Source organism: Leopardus geoffroyi, chromosome D1 (assembly GCF_018350155.1).
Source record: "Leopardus geoffroyi isolate Oge1 chromosome D1, O.geoffroyi_Oge1_pat1.0, whole genome shotgun sequence".
Lineage (NCBI taxonomy): Eukaryota > Metazoa > Chordata > Mammalia > Carnivora > Felidae > Leopardus > Leopardus geoffroyi.
In genome coordinates, this window is record NC_059329.1 from 11,219,508 (window position 1) to 11,233,500 (window position 13,993).

The 13,993-nt window shown below is 46.8% G+C and overlaps 1 protein-coding gene across 5 annotated transcripts in view; it reads left to right on the forward strand.

The window, feature by feature from the left end:
- Positions 1–2,517: 2,517 nt before the first annotated feature.
- The window catches only part of TTC12 (tetratricopeptide repeat domain 12), a 53,494-nt gene continuing 42,018 nt past the window's right edge, over positions 2,518–13,993 (forward strand). For 2 of the 5 annotated variants that reach the window (XM_045482835.1, XM_045482838.1), the window contains exons 1-4: positions 2,518–2,587; positions 4,555–4,627; positions 12,736–12,899; positions 13,439–13,460. In XM_045482835.1, coding sequence (XP_045338791.1) covers positions 4,570–4,627; positions 12,736–12,899; positions 13,439–13,460 — 244 coding nt within the window. In that variant the 5' untranslated portion in view covers positions 2,518–2,587; positions 4,555–4,569. Of the gene's footprint in view, positions 2,588–2,817; positions 2,941–3,005; positions 3,309–4,554; positions 4,628–7,940; positions 8,106–12,735; positions 12,900–13,438; positions 13,461–13,993 lie in introns of those variants that run through there. The other 3 variants (XM_045482836.1, XM_045482837.1, XM_045482839.1) reach the window with 3 other exon arrangements.

Consider the following 13,993-nt stretch of genomic DNA (forward strand, 5'->3'; position numbering starts at 1 on the left):
TGAGAAAGAATGAAATCCTGCCATTTGCAACAACATGGATGGAACTGGAGGGTATTGCGCTAAGTGAAATACGTCAGAGAAAGACAGACACCATATGTTTTCACTCATGTGGATCTTGAGAAACTTAACAGAAGACTGGGGGGGGGGAAGGGAAGGGGAAAAACAGTTACAAACAGAGAGGGAGGGAGGCAAACCTTAAGAGACTCTTGAATGAAGAGAACAAACTGAGGGTTGATGGGGGGGGCGGGGGAGAGGGGAAAATGGGAGATGGCCATTGAAGAGGGTACTTGCTGGGATGAGCACTGGGTGTTACATGTAAGCGGTGAATCACGGGAATCTAACCCTGAAGCCAAGAGCACACTGTATATGCTGTATTTTAGCTAACTTGACAATAAATTATATTTTTTAAAAACGTACGCTGTATTAGGATAGTATTCTGAGTGAGTATGCGTGTGTGGAGGGGTGTAAAATGGAAATATGACTTCAAGGGGAAAAAAATAACTTGTAACTATAAAAACTATAAATAACTTCGAGCATAAAGAAAACATCATTCATGCACTACTCAGTGTGGCCTACACTTCACAAAGAGGCATCACTGAAGAATCTCACACCCCAGTCCTGCCGAATCTGAATCTGCAACTTGGCAAAATCCCCAGGTAATTCTTAGGCATAGTCCAGGTTCTGAAGCACTGGTCTAATGCATACTAATCACAAGAGTAGTAATAAGAATTAATAACATTTACTGAATCTTGATAATGCTCCATGCTTTGTCTCGACACTCTACCTGTATTAACTCGTGTACCTCTCACAGCAATCCTGTAAGATCGATACTATTTAACATCCTCGTTTTTACAGAGGAGGAAACTAAGAGATGAAGTAACTTGTCAAGGTCACACAACTAGTAACGGTAAGAAGAGAAAAAGATTTCCAGTACCTAGCTCACTAAAAGTGTACAGGAAGGGCTTAATAGTTTAATAAATGCTGCAAAGTGGAGAGCTGAGATTTGGACCCAGGCTGACGAGTTCTAGAGCCCCTGAGCACTCAGCTCATGATAAACAGCTATGAAGGGCACCAGGGGGGCTCTCTCTCCCCAGCACCTGGCACACTGCAGACCATCCACAATCGACACAGGAATGTGTGAACAAATGGTAGTGTGGTCCACTGGGTTGTGGGAAGGCCCCTCTTGGAGTCCAGGACAGGAGTTTGGTGAACAGTAGAAGAATGAGAAGTAAGAGATTTGGAGTTAAAACTGTCAGCCTCAAAGCGACAAGAAGGAGCCTGAGGTTGGAGACTATGCCTCTGTGTACTCAAGAACTCACAAGCCTGAGGGGAAAATGGGACAACGCTAACAGTGATGACCTGTCATGGGTTCCTGTCTCCACAAATTCGCACACGCTCCAAGGTCACTGTAAAGTAACCCAGGTCTTTCTGAGAATGTCCAGGGTGTGGCCTCACAGCAGCCCCACTCTCCCAGACACCTCTGCTGTGCCACCTCTCATGAGGCAGCTCAGTCCCTGGGGACAGCTGCTGTGACTATACTGCTGGGTCCCCCAGGGCCCACTGCCTCCTGCTGCAGCTGATGTACTAAGGACTCTGCTAAAGCGGCCCCCAGGCTGCAGCGAAGAGGTCAATGCCCCAGCCCCTGTGTGCTCTACTCTATTACGGGGGTTCTCAAGCAGGACTGATGTGTGCCAACACCTTGTGGAGATTTCAGTCAAACAGCCCCATGGAGAACACAGGACTCAGCAGACTGTGCTCAGCCAATGTTGGATCTAACTGGCCATGCCTGGACCCCCTCCCCTTCTGGCAAATTCTATCCCCAGGGGCTCCTCAGCCAGCAAACAGGTTTCTGAAATGCACCCACAAATTTGCCAAGGCACCCCAAGGGTTTCTGAGCTTAAACTCAAGATGGAACTTTCCCCAAAACTGGCTTTTCTCCCCTTGCCCCTTTAACCCAGCACCATAATACTGAAATTTTGTTTCAAAAAACAGACTGGAATCTCTTTAAAACTGTGTGCATTTATTCAAAGTGTGAATGTGTCTCATTCAGCTCCAAATCCTAGGATTCCCTGGATAATAACTAACACGTATTCCTACTGACTAGATGCCTGGCACTTTAACCATAAACCTTGGGAGAACGTGCCATTTCTCCAGTTTATAGACGAGAAAAGATCAGAAGATTACAGAGCTCTCTGAAGGTCTCACATCTAGCAATAAGCCCAGATTTCACCCAAGTTTGCCTCTCCCAAGTACACTGGAGATTGTCCCCTTTTTGGGCCAGGGATAGTAAGATGATCAGAGAGATGCCCCTTCCTTAGAAGAAAAAGGGACGAACACCTGGCCCTGATTCAGAGCCCTGCTTCCAGCCCCTGACCGGGTACCCATCCTGGACCCAGGGCCCCCAACCCGGCCACAAACTGGCAGCGCGCTGGCTCCACAACCAGAGCGCTGAGGCCTCGCCCGCACCCAGACTCTAGACACGCCCCGACCGCTGGGCACGCCCCCGACACTGGCCACGCCCCCCGTCCCTGGTCAGTCACCGCCCGCCAACAGCCGCCATTTCCTGTCCGGCCCCTGGGCGTGTCAGGTCAGTGTGGTGGGGTGTCTCGGGGTCTTTCTTGGGATGTGGTCCTGATCTGGCCGTCAGCGCCGAGCAGAGGACACTGGTGTGGGCCTCAGCAGATGGGACGGTGACCCCCCCGCGGGCTGGGACTTCGGCTTTGGGAACTGGGGCCGGTGGACGCTGTGGAGCGGTTGCCGGGCAACGGTGCCGTCGGCCCCGCCCCTCCGGCCCCGCCCCTCCGGCCCCACCCCGGCTCGTGCTGGGGTCCCGCGTGCGTGCCCTCCCCCGGCCGCGGGCCCCGCCGAGAGTTCGCGTCCGACCCTGGTTGCGCCTGCCGGGAGAAGTGCTGAGTTTTCCTTCTAACCCGGCAACCTTGGGCAAGTTAACTCGCTTCACTAGGCCTCAGTTCTGGAAGGAACTGGAAGGAACTCTAGCGCTCGTCTAGTTAAGCCACATGTCCCACTTCCCCCGTTTTATAGATAAGGGTGCCTCGCATTTACCAGCATTTACCACTCATCCTGTGCCTGGCGCTTTCAGTGAACCCCCAGGGTAGCCCTCTCGGTTCCTATTACCGTTTCCATAGAATGAGTTAGGCTCAGAGAGGTTGGTGAATTTAGCTGAGGTCACACAGCTTATAACCGGTGGGGTCTCAGGAGGTCAAATCACTCCCAGCTTGTTTGTGTGGCAGAGTTCAAATTTGCAGTAACTGGAGCGTTACAGGACTGCACTACTGCTAAACCTAATCGTAAATCAGAATCGCTCGGCGAGTGTTTTAAAAGTATCCATTCCCCGGCGCCCCGGCAAGGTTACTGACTCTGGCGCCAAGGCTGAGGACTGTGTATACTTAACACGTTTTTTGGACGACTTTTATGGCCTTTGGGTGAGCTTTGGGAACCAATGGCTACACCATGAGGCCGTTTTACTCACAAACGACTGAGAGAGAAGTAACAAATCCAAAGTACCTGGACAGGAACAGAGATGCTGGTGCATGCACAGTGCCATCGAGTTCTCATCCCTTCAGCCAATTTTTAGCTTCTCTTCACACCTAGGAAACAAGACAGAGGCTTATATTTTATTGTTTTAATTTTTTTTTTTTTTACATTTATTCATTTTTGAGAGAGAAAGACAGAGCACAAGTGGGGGAGGGGCAGAGAGAGAGGGAGGCGCAGAAACCGAGGCAGGCTCCAGACTCCCAGCTGTCAGCACAGAGCCCTATGCGGGGGCTCGAACTCACAAACCATGAGATCATGACCTGAGCCGAAGTCGGAAGCTTAACCCACTGAGCCACCCAGGCACCCCTGTTTTAATTTCTTTTTAATGTTTACTTATTTTTTTTTTTTTTTAGAGAGAGACAGAGTGTGAGTTGGGGAGGGGCAGAGAGAGAGGGAGACACGGAATCCGAATCAGGCTCCAGGCTCTGAGCTGTCAGCACAGAGTCGCATGCCAGGCTCGAACTCAGGAACCGTGAGTTGAGCTGAGCCGAAGTCAGCCGCTTAACCCACTGAGCCACCTAGAGGCTTATATTTTAAGCAAGTTTGGACATTTAAAAGCACATTCTCCAGTTCCTGGTTACCAGTCACACAGCTAGGTCCAAGCTTCTGGCTGGGTGGGCCTGTCATGACCAAAGTCCAATGTTACTTTCCTCCATTCCTGGCAGCCCCTCCCCTCCTGGTCTCCTTTATACCCAGTCCCTGAATCACAGCAGTGGATGTCAGGCTTGGAGGAACATTTTGCAGAGCAGTTTTCCCAGAGGAGGGAGGGCTGACAGCTTTCCAGAAGCATCACCACAAATAATGAGTATCCCTTCCTTGGCCTTCCCAGCAATCAGAGTGAAATAGATCACCTGCCATTATTCATGACGTTATTTATGAACACAAACCCATCTTAAAAATAACCACTTGGCTCTTAGTTTTAGAAGGCTAATAAGCCTGAAAAATCCTGTTTAGCGTTTTATTACTATTAATTCTCGTCACTTCCACCGTCTCCCTCAGGGATTCTGGTTGACGATGGCGGACGATCACGAGAAAGACTTGCAGAAATTTCTTAAAAATGTGGATGAAATCAGTAAGTACCAGTAAATCATAAACAAATTAAATTCTGCGTTAGCAAGGTGGGGTGGCTGAAGAGAAGTGATCACCCGAAGTTAGTTCCTGGGTTGCCTGATAGGTTTATGACTCTAAGAGAACATATAATTGGAATTAAACAGAAAAGGTATTAAGAAGCGAGTAATATTAGAGCCCGGGGTAGTATTTTGAGGCTGTTCATTGGTATCAGAGAAGCCATTAACATTCTGATGGGAACTGAGGGGGACAAGTCTCCTCCATATTCTGTCCCCTTCCACGTAGACTTCACGTCAAAGGAGCCCTAGCTGTTCCCTTCGAGATCGCTCAGGAACCTCAGTGATCAGTCTCCTCTTGCTTTAGGGCAGAGCCATTTCTGATTTTGAGCTGCAGGAGCAAAATCAAGTGGCTCTCCCCCTGGGTCCATCTGATTACATGAATGGCTTTTGGTTGTCCTATCCCCATCTCTCTGCCTCTAGGCAAGAAGACAGAAGACCCCTTCCCCAGCTCAGAAAGGTGGGATCTCAAAGGACAGACTCTGATCCCACAAAGCACATTCACTAGATTCCAAAGTAGTCTGTTCCTATTCTTCAAGCTTCAGGGAGCTTGTTTGATGATGGAAACAAGCAAACCAACAACCCAACAAATCTTGCATATCAAATAGAAATAGGTTGAAATTGCTCCTTCTAGCAGCCTGTATGGGTCCAAAACCGTTAAAACGGTTTTAAAAATAGTCTGGGTCACTTGATAAAAGATAACATCCCTGGGCCTCTCCTCTGCCCATCCCTAAATGCTGTTCTGCTGAGTTCTGGCCTCGGCCCACGTGCTGCTCACTTTGCTCTTCAGGGGGTCTGGTCCAAGCACAGGGTTTTCCCAACAACCCGTTTACTCACGACCCCCACATCTCCATTGCCACCCGGCCTTCTTTGCCGAGGCTCAGGCTCTGTGCCACTCGTCACAGCCACAGTACCCCACGAACACAGCAGACTTAATGCGTCCAAACTGCAGTTGCTTGTTGCCCTACCCTTCTATCCTCCCCCCAAATAATACCGCTTCTCCTCCCTTCCCCTTCATTCTAGTCTCCATTGGCACAACCCTCCAGAAGTTTACCAGTCACATTGGACTCCTGCCATCTCACCCTCCATTCGATCAGCCATCAAGTTTAGCTTTCTTCTCCAACTCCTTCCTCCCCACCCCCTGCTTTGTCCTGGTTCTCTGACCCAGACTGTTTCAACAACCCCCTGATTGTTGTTCCTGCCTCCAGGCTTACGCTCCCCACAGAGTAATGTATCTAAAAATGCAAATCTGACCCAGACACTTCTCTGCTTGGATTCTCTCCGCAGCCACAATAAACTTCAAGCTCTCATCGGGGACTTAAGCCCTCCCGTGACCTTGTCCTTACCGCTTGCCTCTCCTTACCTCACACTTCTAGTCCCTCCACACACACCCTGGTGGTTCATGCTCTGCATGTTGCCTTTGACATTCCCTCTGCCTCCCTCCCCATCTGTCTTTACCGGCTCGCTTTCATTCATGCTCAGAGTTCTGGCAGGTACCGTTTATACCAGTACTAGCCGATGGAACTTTCGGTGGTGACGGAAATGTCCTCTAATCTGCACTGTCCACTATGGTAGCCAGTAACTGCATGCAGTTGTCGAGCATGTGAAATGTGGTTAGTGCTATCCAGTAACTGAATTTCCAGTTTTATTTCATGTGTAGTTACTTTACATTTGTAGAGCCACCTGTGTAGATTCTATGCATTCATTTCCTGGGCTCTTGCTATGTACTGAGCTTTGCTAGGCACCGGAGAGACCGGTAATAATAAATAAGACTTCCCTTCCTTGGGGATATCTAGAGTCCAGTGGGGAGAACAGATACTACACAAGCCATCTGGAATGTGATGTGTGATACAAAGGGAGATTTGAGATTTGCAAAGTACAAGAGACTGTAACTCAGTTTACAAATTGTATCAGTCTGGTTGGGCTGCTGTAACAAAACAGGGACTGAATGGCTTAAGCAGTAGAAATTTACTTCCCACAGTTCTGGAGGCTGGAAGTCCAAGGCTAAGGTGTCGTCAGTTTGGTTTTTCCTGAGGCCTCTCTCTCTGGCTTGGAGATGGCCTCCTTCTCGCCGCATCCTCACATGGTCATTTTTCTGTGTGTGTGCGTGCGTCCCTGACGTCTCTTCCTCTTCTTATGAGGGCGCCAGTCCTGTTGTTCAGTGCTCCATCCTCATGACCTCATTTAACCTTTTTTTAAAAGTTTATTTATTTATTTTGAGCGAGACAGAGACAGAGCGAGTGGGGAAGGGGCAGAGAGAGACAGAGAGAGGATCCCAAGCAGGTTCCACACTGCCAGCACAGAGCCCACCTGCCACGGGGCTCGAACCCATGAAGCCACGAGATCATGACCTGAGCTGAAACCAAGAGTCGTATGTTTAACCAACCGAGCCACCCAAACGCCCCCTCATTCAACCTTAATTCCACCTTTAAAGGCTCTCTGCCAGTACAGTCACACGCGGGGGGGGGGGGGGGGGGGGGGGGCGCATCAGCATAGGAATGGGGTGGGGGCCACACTTCCATACAGGAGTTTTATAAGGCTTCCCTAAAGCATGGGATTTAAGCAGAAATCTGAAGTGTGAGTAGGACTCGGGCACTGGGGAGAAGGTGAGGGAATATTCTGAATGGGGAGAACATAAGTAGAAAAGCTGGGAGTTAAGAAAGAACAAGGTGCTTCTAAGAAACTAAAGGCATAAACAGCTGCATGTGGCTGGAGAGATCACGGAGACGAGGCTCCCATGTGAGTCAAGAAAGGCCGGATCAGGGAAGACCTTGGAAGCCACAACATGGAATTCGCGTTTACCCCGAGAGCAGTGGGAATCCTTTGGAGGGCTGACCCAGGAACGTGATCAGATTTGCACCGTAGAAAAGTCGCTCTGGCCACAGCACGGATGTAGACATGAGGACACGAGGGGACAGAAGAATGGATGCTGGGAGACCAATCAGGAGGCTGTCACAGCGCCAGGGAAGGGAGTCAGGTTGGGTGTAGAGCTGGAGCAGCAGGACTGGGCACAAGGAGATGGATTTGAGATATATTTAGGATTTAGGATTTACTCGATGACCTTTAGAGTTTGATGGCTGTGAGGCAGAGGGAGAATGAAGACTCAAGAGTGAGCCCTCAGTCAGTTGAGCATCCGACTCCTGATTTCTGCTCAGGCCATGATCTCACAGTTCGTTGCATCAAGCCCTGCATCAGGCTGTGCGCTCCCTTGGGATTCTCTGTCTCTCAGTCTCCCTGCCCCTTCCTTGTGCACTCACTGTCTGTCTGTCTGTCTGTCTGTCTCTCTCTGTCAAAATACATTAAAAAAAAATGGGGCCCGAAAGTTTTGGGTTGAATGCCCGGTGGGTGGTTCAGCCATCTGCTAAGATAGAGGGCATGTGGAGGAAGAAGAGCCCCAGGGGAAGGAGGACGGGCAGCCCGAGATCGGTAAGACATGACAGCGAAGATGTTCAGAGGGCAGTTGGCTGTGCGAGTGTCAGCCTAGGAGAGAACAGAGCTGGGGACGTCAGTTTAGGGGGCACTTGGCATTAATGTGACTTATAACCGTGGGAGAGAACAGGAATACCTAGGGACAGGCTAGAGAAGAAGAGAAGAAGGCTCAGGCGGAGCCTTGAGGAGGACCACAGTTTCGAAGGCAGGTAGGACAGGGAGAGCAGGAGCAAGCAAGGGAGACTGAACAGCGATGGCCAAACAGGTAGGAAGGCAACGACCATTCTGTTCTCTGTACTTGAGAGTCTGGTTTTTTTGTCTCTTGTCTTTTCTTTGTTTGTACATTCGTTTTGTTTCTCAAATTCCACGTGAGTGAAATCATGTGGTATTTGTCCGTCTCTTGACTGACTTATTTCATTTGGCATAACACTGTCCAGCTCCACCCGTGACACTGCAAACGGCAAGGTTTCATTCTTTTTTATGGCTGTGATATTCCATACCTGGCTGTTGTAAATAATGCTGTAATAAACACAGGACTGCATATAGCTTTTCAAAGTAGTGTTTCTGTTTTCTTTAGGTAAGTAGCTAGTAGTGAAATTACTGGATCATGGCAATTATTGCTATTAATTTTTTTAATGTTTATTTTCGAGAGAGAGAGAGAGTGCGCACACATGCGAGCAGGGGAGGGGCAGAGAGAGAGAGACACACACAAAATCCCAAGCAGCTCCTGTCAGCACAGAGCCTGATGCAGGGCTCGAACCCACAAACGGTGAAATCATGACTTGAGTCAAAGTCGGAGGCTTAACTGACTGAGCCACCCAGGTGTCCCACTGCCGTTAATTTTTTGAAGAACCTCCAAACTGTTTTCCACCATGGCTACCCGAGTTTGCTTTCCCATCAACAGTGCACAGGGGTTCCCTTGATGGGAGGCAGCCTTTTAAAGTCCATGAGAGAAGGACAGGATGACTTGGCTGGATGTGATAGTGTGATTTATTTTTTATTTATTTTTTTAATGTTTATTCATTTTTTGAGAGAGAGAGAGACAGAGAGACAGAGCATTAGTTGGGGAGGGGCAGAGAGAGAGGGAGACACAGAATATGAAGCAGGCTCCAGGCCCTGAGTTGTCAGCACAGAGCCCAATGCAAGGCTCACACTCATGACCTGCGAGATCATATCCGGAGCCAAAGTTGGCCTCTTAACCAACTGAACCACCCAGGCGCCCTGATACTGTGACTTATAATAAGAAATACATGTTTGTTCATTGTCCCTGTGCTGGGCACAGAACTCCTAAAACCCTTGGCACTCCTAAGTGATAAGACAGACAAAGACATCCTCATATGCATGACAAACCCTTTTCAGTCACACCTGAGTTTATGTTAATGAGTGACTTTTGGAACCTAAGGATGGCAGCTGGTTGCCAGGGGAACCAACCTGGTGCTAAAGTTTCAACCCTCTCAGAAGGGGAGAGGGGCTGGTGGTTGAACTGATTACCAGTGGCCAATGATTTTTAATCCATCAGGCCTATGTAATGATGCCTCCATAAAAACTCAGAAGGACCAGCATCAGGGAGCTTCCAGGTTCATGAACACATGGACATGTTGGGAGAGGGGTGCGCTCGGAGAGCCTCCTACACCCCCTTCCCACACACCATGCCCTATGAATCCCTTCCGTCTGGCTCTTCTGAGTTACATCCTTTTATGACAGACTGGTAATCTAGTAAATAAAATGTTTCTCTAAGTTCTGTGAGCCACTCTAGCCAATTAATCAAACCAGAGGAAGAAGAGGTCGCGGGACCCTCTGATCTATAGATGTTCGGGTAGAAGCACAGGTGACCATCTGGGAGGTGGGGAGGGGGCAGACTTCTAGGACCAGACCCCTAAGCTGTGGGATCTGACACTATTCCAGGTAGGCAATGTTAGAATTAAGCTGAATTGTAGGGACACCCAGCTGGTGTCAGAATTGCATGGTGGTGTGGGGAAAAGCACACGTTGGAATTGGGGTCAGAATCCTACTAGGCCAGCGGTAGGATCTCCAAGCATCGTTGACAGGGCAGTTGAGTTAGGACCAGTTCTCCCTGGTGTCCATTGCTTTCTCTGTCAATACTCTGCATCCGTAACAAAGGCCCAGAGAAGTGGGGAGTTGGATTTGGAGTTGGGAGTTTTGTCTGGCAGGTGTGGTGGAAGGGCAAGGGAGGTCAGCATGTGGGCAGGATGGTGGCCTAGTGATGGACCACGGGCTCTAAGCTGAGTGGGCGGTAAAGTGAAGACCAGGAAGGATGGCTTTAAGGGCTGTTTTGTGATCTCGGTGCTGCCTAAATTTACCTGTTTGTCTCCCACACAAGATGGGAAACTCTTCAAAAGTTAACATCTTTTTTATTCATCGTTATCGAGGGCATTCTGCATAATATCTGACTCATAATAAGCTCTCCATAAATTGTCACTGAATTAAATAAGGAGCTTAAAACTGTAATTTGAAGGCCACGGTAAAATTCTCCTGCAGCTTCTTCCAGGCAAAACAAATCCTGATCTTAATTTTTTCTCAATGGTTCTAATGGCTCTAATTTTTGCTTTCCATTCAGAACCTTCTTTAAGAAATGGGAAGAGAGAGAGTTGCCTGGGTGTCTCAGGAGTTTAAGCATCTCACTTCGGCTCAGGTCATGATATTTCAGCTTGTGAGTTCGAGCCCTGTGTTGGTTGGGCCCTTTGTTGGAGCTGACAGCTCCGAGCCTGGAGCCTGCTTCAGATTCTGTGTCTCCCTCTCTCTCTGCCCCTCCCCCTCTCATGCTCTGTCTCTCTCTCAAAAATAAATAAACATTAAAAAAAATTTTTTTTAAATGGGGTGCCTGGGTGGCTCATTCAGTTGGGAGTCTGACTTCAGCTCAGGTCATGATCTCACGGTCTCAGTTCAAGCCCCACATCGGGCTTTGTGTTGACAGCTCCGAGCCTGGAGCCTGCTTCAGATTCTGTGTCCCCCTCTTTCTCTGCCCCTTCTCTCCTCATGCTCTGTCTCTCTCTGTCTCTGAAAAATAAATAAACCTTAAAATTTAAAAAAATTTTTTTAAAAAGAAATGGGAAGAGATAATCTAAGGAATGGGAAAAGCTATTTGCAAACCATGTATTTGATAAGGGGTTGATATCCAAAATATATAAAGAACTCAAACAACTCAATAACAAAAAACAAAACATACCAGCTTACCCAATTAAAAAATGGGCAAAGGACCCAAATAGACGTTTCTCCAAAGAAATATTTGAAAAGCCAATAGGCACATGAAAAGATGTTCAACATCACTAGTCACTAGGGACATGCAAATTAAAACCACACTGAGATACCACCACATGCCCTTCAGAGTCACCATTATCAAAAAGACAAGAGACAGCAGATGCTGGCAAGGTTGTGGAGAAAAGGGAGTCCTTGCAGAGTTGGTAGGAATGTAAACTGGCATAGCCACTGTGGAAAACAGTATGGAGGTTCCTCAAAAAATTAAAACCAGAAATACCATATGATCCAGCAACTCCACTTTGGGGAATATATCTGAGGGAAATGAAAACACTAACTGGAAAAGGATATCTGTACCCCCTTGTTCAAAGCAGCATCACTTACATGGAAACAGCCTAAGTGTCCATCTGTGAATGAATGGATAATGAAGTTGTGCTATGTATAAACAAGGGAATGATATTCAGCCATAAAAAATGAGGAAATCCTACCATTCATGACAACATGGGTGGACCTTGAAAGCACAGTGCTAAGTGAAATAAGTCAGAGAAGACAAGTACTCTGTGATCTCACTTATATGTGGAATCTAAAAAAAAAAAAAAAGAACAAGAAGAAAAGAGAAGAAAAGAAAAAACTCATAGAGATCAGACTTGTGGCTAACCAGAGACTGAGGGTGGGGGAGGGGGAGTTGGAGGAAGGGGGTCAAAAGCACAAACGTCCAGATATAAGATCGGTAAGTGCCAGGCGTGTGATGTACAACAAAATGACTACAGCTAACACCACTGTAGGATAGACGGGAAAGTTAGCAAGAGAGCAAATCCTAAGAGTTCTCATCACAAGGAGAGAATTTTTTCCTTTTTTTTTTTTTTATCCCATCTATAAGAAAAGATGGATATTAATGGAACCAATTCTAATCATTTAACAATATAATAAATCCAGCCATCATGCAATACGTCTAAAACTTACACAGTGATGTATGTCCATTACTTCTTAATAAAACTGGAGGGAAAACAAAGAAATGGGGAGATGTTGGTCAAAGGGTGCAAACTTCCAGTTATAAAACGAGTAAGTTCAGGGTTCTAATGTACAACATGGTAACTAGAGTTAGTCACTGCCTTTTATACTTGAGAGTCGCTAAGAGAGTTGATCTTAAATGTTCCCAGCACACGTGAAAATTGTAATTGCATAAGGAGATGGCTGTGTTAACCTTATTGTGGGATCACTTCACAACGTGGATCAAATCATCACACTGTGAACCTTAAACTTACACAGTGTTGTACGTCAATAATATGCCAATAAAGCCGGAGAAACAAAAGTTCTTCCCCAGGACTGTGCTACCCCATCCTTCCTAGTGAATGGAGTCTTTTCTTTTGAAGACCTCATTTGAATGATTCACATCTGATTTCTCCTGCAGCCAGTTTAATTCAGGAGATGAATTCTGATGACCCGGTTGTACAACAGAGAGCTGTCCTAGAGACAGAAAAGAGACTGCTGTTTACAGAGGAAGTCCAAGAGGAGGATGGATGCCGGACCACGCTGAACAAGACCATGATCAGTCCTCCACAAGCTTCTCCTGAGGTTTCTTTTTCTATTTTGGAGTTAGATAAGCAGATACAGAGAAGAGGTCTGCACTGAAGCAGAAAAGTGGTAGTTTAATCTCAAACTGCCTAGCGAGGCTAAAGTGCTCTTTTGCTTTTTAGATTCACTAGATTTATTTGCCACAAGGAAATACAAAGTCTGATTTTTTTTTCTTTGTCATTCTGAGTTATCTTTTAAATAATGGGTTTATCTTAATGAAAATTTGGTCTCTGTACCTCCTGAGCTTGCGACCATATCTAAGCTGTACTGTTAAGGTAATATATCCTGTCTCATATTTCCAACTCACACAGCCACAGCCGGGGTCCCTTGACCTGCTCACCCTGTAACAACCATATGCATAATCAGAACTGATTTAAAGCAAGCCTTCAGAATTCGGGGCCCTTCAGTATTGATGGTTAAAGGAAATAACCCTACCACCCCACTTGTGATGGATCTGCATTCTTGGTATATATTCACATAAATCAGAGAGTAGTTTTTGAAATTTGTTTCTTTGTTTTTATGATAACCCGCGCCTGCAGAATACAGATGAAATAAACTCAGGTAAGGACAGCATCTCTCTTCCTATTTGTTTCGGATCAGTGTTTATCAACTGTAGCTTCCAGACCCTTAAATTATAGCCTCTGGGCTTACAAACAACCCATGAACAAAAACCTACTGATCAGCCAGTTCTCTTACTAATGGTCAGAGGAAACAGTGCTCACAGGTTTTTCTGTAATTTCTCCTGGACAGTCTTTTATAAACTGAATTCTGTATCAGCCAATTTTTTGTTAGCCAATTTTATTCTGTATCAGCCAATTTTTTGTTAGCTGCTGAAGGGATCCAGGTAGCTTCTCTGTTGCTCAGCTCAGAAACTCATTATGCTAAATGGAACGAAAAAGTCTACCTTTAAAGAAAAACTCTTTTAAAAGGCATAATTCAAATTTGAAGCACAGACATAGCCATCATGTATAATAATATACCACACAGATTACCATTTAATGTCAAATTAAGAAAATGTCATTTTAGTTGCCTCAGAATCTGTGTGTGTGTGTGCACTCGTATGCGTGTGTGCACAGGAGTGTGTGCCTACATAT